General features: G+C 43.6%; 1 protein-coding gene across 1 annotated transcript in view; it reads right to left on the reverse strand.

Moving 5' to 3' along the window:
* The window catches only part of SLC25A24 (solute carrier family 25 member 24), an 80,076-nt gene that overhangs the window by 59,529 nt on the left and 14,547 nt on the right, over positions 1–6,000 (reverse strand). The window contains exons 2-3 of the mRNA XM_089686623.1: positions 5,387–5,513; positions 812–899 (exon numbers count right to left, since the gene is read on the reverse strand). Of these exons, the coding sequence (XP_089542749.1) occupies positions 812–899; positions 5,387–5,513 (215 nt within the window). The remainder of the gene's footprint in view (positions 1–811; positions 900–5,386; positions 5,514–6,000) is intronic.

Raw genomic sequence — 6,000 nt, forward strand, 5'->3', positions numbered from 1 at the left:
GAAACGACATAGGGTTAGACCCAACGATGTGCCTCCTACATAATGTTGAGACATCAGTAAATAAATATAAAGAGTCAGGCATATGGTACTACTTAAATGCGGCAAAAGGTTTGATTCCCAAGTTTTGGCAGAAAACTGAGGTACCGAAGGAGGAAGACTGGATTAATAGAGTAAACCAGATTGGTAGAATGGAAAAAACGTACCATATGCAGGAAGATAGAATGGGAGTATATCATAAGAGATGGGAAAAGTGGGAAAAAGCAGCATTGAAAGAGAAATATAGAAAACTATAAACTAGGACGTTATTTAAAGTGAATAAGCCTTGAGAGACTAGAATGGGTTAGAGCTTGCAGAGGGGGAGGAGGGGGGGCGGGTATGGGAGGGGGTGGGTCGGGAAAGAAAAGAGTTTTTAGAAGGGGAAATGTAGAAATGTTATAAATGATTATATGTGAATTGTTTCCCTACATGGATATTTGTAATAATATGAAACATTAATAAATATTTAAATTTAAAAAAAAAAAAGAAGAGGTATGGGGAAATCTTCTAATGGGGGCAAGTGTCTAACAGTGGAATCCCCCCCACCTCACTTTGGAGAGATGTTTTCCAACTTCCTGCTGTATCTCCAGGACAGAACATAAAGGAAAACCTCCCCAATTAAGACATAAAAAAAATAAACTGATAGAAGGTTTACCATTTCCTACGCTATCCAAATTAAAAAGAAAAGGTTCAGCAAACATGCACTTTCAAATGCAGATGCCATTGGCTAGTATTAATGAAAAGGCTACCTGGACAATGTCGGTAACGTACTTACCTTTTGAGGATTTTCTCAGCATGGTCTGCTGAAATGTTTATACCTAAAGCCTTAAGGGAATTTAGGATTTCCGATGCTTCAATCTTTCCTGGAATGAGAGAGGTGAAAGATGAGTGGAAGAAAATGTTTCCGTGTAAATTAAAAGAATGCATTCTACAATCAATGAAAATGAAAAGCACAAACATTTTTAATCTCCAGAAGCAGTGCTGCTAAACTATGGCCTGTACCTACAATTAAAGTAGAGCTCCACCCAAAAGGGGAAGTTCCACTTTAATGCTTTGTCCCCCGCTCCCCATTAAAGATTGGCACCTTTGGGGAGTGGGTACCCGAATTTAAAAGGTACCCGCTCCCACTTTCGCTGCTATCGCCTTGGCCAGGGGTCCTCAAACTACAGCCCGCGGGCCACGTGCGGCCCACCGAGGACAGGGGACTAGGGTTTGGCAGGTCGGGAGAGCTCGGCAGGGCTCGGGCGGGAGGCAGGAGGGTGGGATCAGCAATTCTAGAACAGGGGAAGGTGGGCTCGGCTTATGAACCTGCACTACTCACCTGGCCTCTCTGCAGCCAGCCGGCCATCTATTCTGATCAGTGAATGCAACAGTCACGGCCGGAGGGCGGAGCCTAGAGCTGACCATGAAGAGGGGGAGCAAGAGAGGAGACTCCATCGCTGCATGTCGGGTATCACGGCCACAGACCCTAGATAAGTGCAATAGATGATCGATCTCCTTCCTCTCGCTTTCCCCCTCTCTCTCTCCCTCTCCCCTCCTCCTCCTCTCCCCCCCCCTCTCCCCCCCTCCTCTCTCCCCCCCTCCTCTCTCTCCCCCCTCCCCCCCTCTCTCTCCCTCCCCCTTATCCCCCCCCCCTCTCTCTCTTTACATTGTACACAGATCTGACCCAACAAGGTGTCCTGCATTCACCGTATATTTCACTCCATATGACACACTTGGGGGGAAATGTCTGTGCGTCTTAAGGAGCGGCTGGCCCAGTATTCCCGCCACCGTTGTATGTCCGCAGTCTCTGGTCATCTCATGTACTATGTCTGCATTTGTTCATAGTTTTTTTTTTTTTTAAACTATAGTCTGGCCCTCCAACGGTCTGAGGGACAGTGAACCGGCCCCCTGCTTAAAAAGTTTGAGGACCCCTGGCCTAGGCGATCGGAAGCAGAAGTTGTCCTCCCTCCCCGTAGTCTTCTGGGACACGTGACAGGTCCCAGAAGACTATGGGACCATTAAAAAAGCGCAGCACTTCTCACGCATGCGCAGTGGGCACCCTGCTGTGAAGCGGCAAGCTGACACACCCGGGTGCCCACACTGAAGATGCCAGGGAGAGAAGACGGACAGTGAAACCAGCGGTGGTGAGGACACCGCTGGACCGAGGAACAGGTAAGTATCTGTATTTTAAAAGTCATCAGCTTCAGTTTTTGTAGCTGCTGACTTTTTTTTTTTTTTTCCAGGTGGACCTGCGCTTTAAGATTGTTCTAAGTGCAGCACACTTGCAGCACTCTCTACCGCATCTCTGAAAAGTGACTTGCAATAGATTTCTTTTTTTGGAGGGTGACAAAGCAGTGGCTGGCAGGCATTCAGGAAGTGGTAGTGCCTGCATTTTTTTTTTTTGTTTTACAGCTGATTGGGGATTTTCTATATAAAGTCTAAGCCAAAACTGCAAGCCAAGCGTTCGACTTGAGGTTGCTGCTGGACCCCATTTATTTGTCACGTGTTGCCAGGGCCACAAAGCAAAAATGTTGCCTGTGGCATGTGCAAGAATTTTTTTTCTTTTAGGTGCTTGGTCAGGGAGTGGAAAATCTGCGGTCAAAAGCACTAAACTTCGAAGCTCCTGATATAGCTAGGAATAGTTGGCAGACAACATAACAATTAAGGACAGAAATGCAGCATAAATGTGCCTGAATGAAACATTAATAAACCTACACATGGTTTGGTTTCAAGGTCAATAAAGTGCTGGAAAAGAATCTGCAACAAAGCATAAGGCTAACACTAAACTATACAATCTTCCTTAGATCAACCATCAACTATGTAGTGCAGGGGGGTTATACTGATAACAAGTTCAAACAGGTGCCATTGGTAATGAGTGCAGGACAGAGGAGCCTCTTAAAGAAGGTACAGGTCTGTGAGAGCCAGAAATCTTGCTTGTTTGTAGGTGACCAAATACTTAATTTCCACCATAATTTGCAAATAAATTCTTTCAAATCAGCCAATGTGATTGTCTGGATTTTTTTTCTCATTTTGTCTCTCATAGTTGAGGTCTACCTATGATGCCAATTACAGGCATTTTAAGTGGGAGAACTTGCACAACTGGTGGCTGACTAAATACTTTTTTGCCCCACTGTACATACACCTCAAATTACAGAGAAGGCCAAGTGAAAGTCAAGTGACAAACCAACAGGTAGTACACTGCTAATGATCATATTACAGAGTTCCATTATGTGTAAGGTCATGTCGGAGATTAGGGTCATCTTCCTTTCCTTATGTGGTGGTACTAGGTAGTGTAGTCAGTGGACATTCTGGACTGTGGAGATCCTGGTTTTAAAACTTTAAAGGGTATTGACAGCACAAAGCGACAGAAGTAAGGTACTGAAATTAGACTGCAAAGTGAAACAAAAAGAAAGCTCACTAACCTTGCGCATTACCTCATTAGAAAACTTGATTTTATTAAAATGAGATATATACTCACAAACAAAGCAGTAAAACAAGCATGCAAGATCCTCAAAGGAGTATTAAAGTGCAAGACCAGTGCGAGTCACATCAATGGGGGGAGACACTGTTGCGTTTCGAAGGGGGTCCCTTCTTTCTCTTCAAAACGCATCAGGGGAGATTTTGAGACTCTCTCTTATTGATGTGACTCACAGTGGCTATTTGATCCTGTCTTCTCTGATTCTCCACTTCTTCTACTGTCCCCAATCCATCTGCTGATAGTACAGAGCTCTAGGAGTCACTCTGCACATGCTCAGTTTAGTGTGTATTGCTAGAGTTTTTTTTTCCTTTGGGAGGGTGCATGTAATCAGCACAGGGCCAATCGGTGCTGTCCAGACAGAGGGTCAGGGGTTATGCAGCCTCACAGAACAGTCAGAGGAGAATTAAAACTCCTCCTACAAGATTAACCAGTGCTCTGCAGGATGCTGATAGAAGCCACAAGACTGCTATATACTGCTGATGAGAAAAGGTATTTAGCAGTTTATATTTACTAAAATAATTTCCTTTCCATGTTCTGTGTACCAGATCTAGTGAATGCAGGGTCCTGGGTTTAGTAACACTTTAAGGGCCCATTGAAAGTGAATGAGCTGACTTAAGAGAAATACAGCCAAAACGTTTTTTTTGGCCATACCTCTCTTTTGGATAACAGAAGTGCACTTACTTTTACATTCCTGTGACCCAGAAGCCCACTGTGGGCTGACGTCACAGAACTGGTCCAGGCTCTGGAAGGATCCCGATAATGTCAGGATCCATCCAAATGATTGACCAGCAGCTGCCTCAGACTTTCAGTGCAGAACTGAGCCTGCTATTATCACACCCTTCCCATTCCAGCACTCCAGTCAGTGCTGGAAGAGCACAGCAGAGCAGAGAGCAATGACTGTCACTGCTCAGAGAAGAATGAGAACTGATCAGTCATGATCACTCAGTTCTTGGGCTTAGAGCCGACAGTGGACAGCTGCAGCAGGGAGGTGAGACATGTTTTTTGTTTTTAAATCCCAAACTTTAATACAGAGTGCTAACTCACAAAAACATGGGTTAACGTGCACACGGGTGTGCATGGAGCTTGAAGACCTGATAGCTTTTCCTACTCAAAAAAAAAAAAAAAGAGTATATATATATTAAAGGCAGGAAGACAGTTGCAGTTAGAGCCTGAAAGGTCAGAAAGGTCATAACAAAAAAGACAAAAAGTCTGTGGTAATGTCCATGGGTTCCAGGCTTCAGGCAGTCATTGCCAGTACAGGGTTCTCAACAAAATATTAAAAATGAACATTTTATTTATTTTTTATTATATTCATTTGTCCAATTACATTTGAGCCTCTGAAAATGGGAGGGACTGTGTATACAAATGGTTGCAGTTCTTAAAATTTGTACTTATTTATCTATTTCAGGTACTTATATAGCACCGTCAATTTACGCAGCGCTTTACATATATATATTGTACATTCACATCAGTCCCTAACCCTCAAGGGGTGTACAATCTAAGGTCCCTAACTTACATTCATACATACACATATTAGGGCCAATTTAGACAGGAGCCAATTAACCTACCAGCATGTCTTTGGAGTGTGGGAGGAAACCAGAGTATCCGGAGGAAACCCACACAGGCACAGGGAGAACATGCAAACTCCAGGCAGGTGGTGCCGTATACTTGATATTTATGGTCAACCCCTTGAATTAAAGCTGAAAGTCTGCACTTCAAATTCATTTGGATTGTTTCATTTTAATTTATTCTGGTGGCATACAGAGCCAAAAGCATGAAAATTGTGCCTGTGTACAAATATATATGGACCTAATTGTATATTTGGCTAGGGTTAAGCTTTAAAAAAAATGCAAATATTAAGGTGCAGGTGAAGGAAGACTATTTTCTCACCATCACTATTTTTGTCCAAGCTTGTAAAAGCAATTTTCATTTTCTTTTCATGTTCTTCTAGATATTTCATGAATTCGGCAAAGTCAAGTGTTCCATCTTTGTCAGTGTCACCAGCTGCAACAATTTTCTGAAAAAAGGTAAAAGAGAGACAAACAATTATTGATTCAAATTGTATTGAACAGGGCAAAGCAACAGCTCTGCTTACTCAGACACTCCCCAGCATCATATAGTCACCTTTCCTGTGCTCTCCAAGTGCTCCATTCAGAGAACCAACAGAAACACTGGGTACTTTTGGGATAGTGTCACTCACTCCATATATCAGTACTGGGGATTCAATAGGCTCTATCGCTGTTACATGGAGTCAATCTGGAGCACTACATAAGCTACAACTTGAGCAATTCATAGCCTACCCTGGGTGACCTCTCTCGCTGCCAGAAGCAGAATGGAGTGTTGGTAAAGCAGAGGAAGGGTGAGCATTTAATGCATGGGAGGGAAGGATCGAAATGAGCCTGTTACTTTGCCCCGCATGGAAAAGCACAGGTTCACTGTAAGGGCTCGTTCACACTTGACTGTTTTACCAACTCTTGCCAAATGCCCCTATAGCATTTGGCAAG

The sequence above is a fragment of the Staurois parvus genome, unplaced genomic scaffold (genome assembly GCF_062004578.1).
Source record: "Staurois parvus isolate SC_StPar_1 unplaced genomic scaffold, SC_StPar_1.0 ptg000402l, whole genome shotgun sequence".
NCBI classification, from domain to species: Eukaryota; Metazoa; Chordata; class Amphibia; order Anura; family Ranidae; genus Staurois; species Staurois parvus.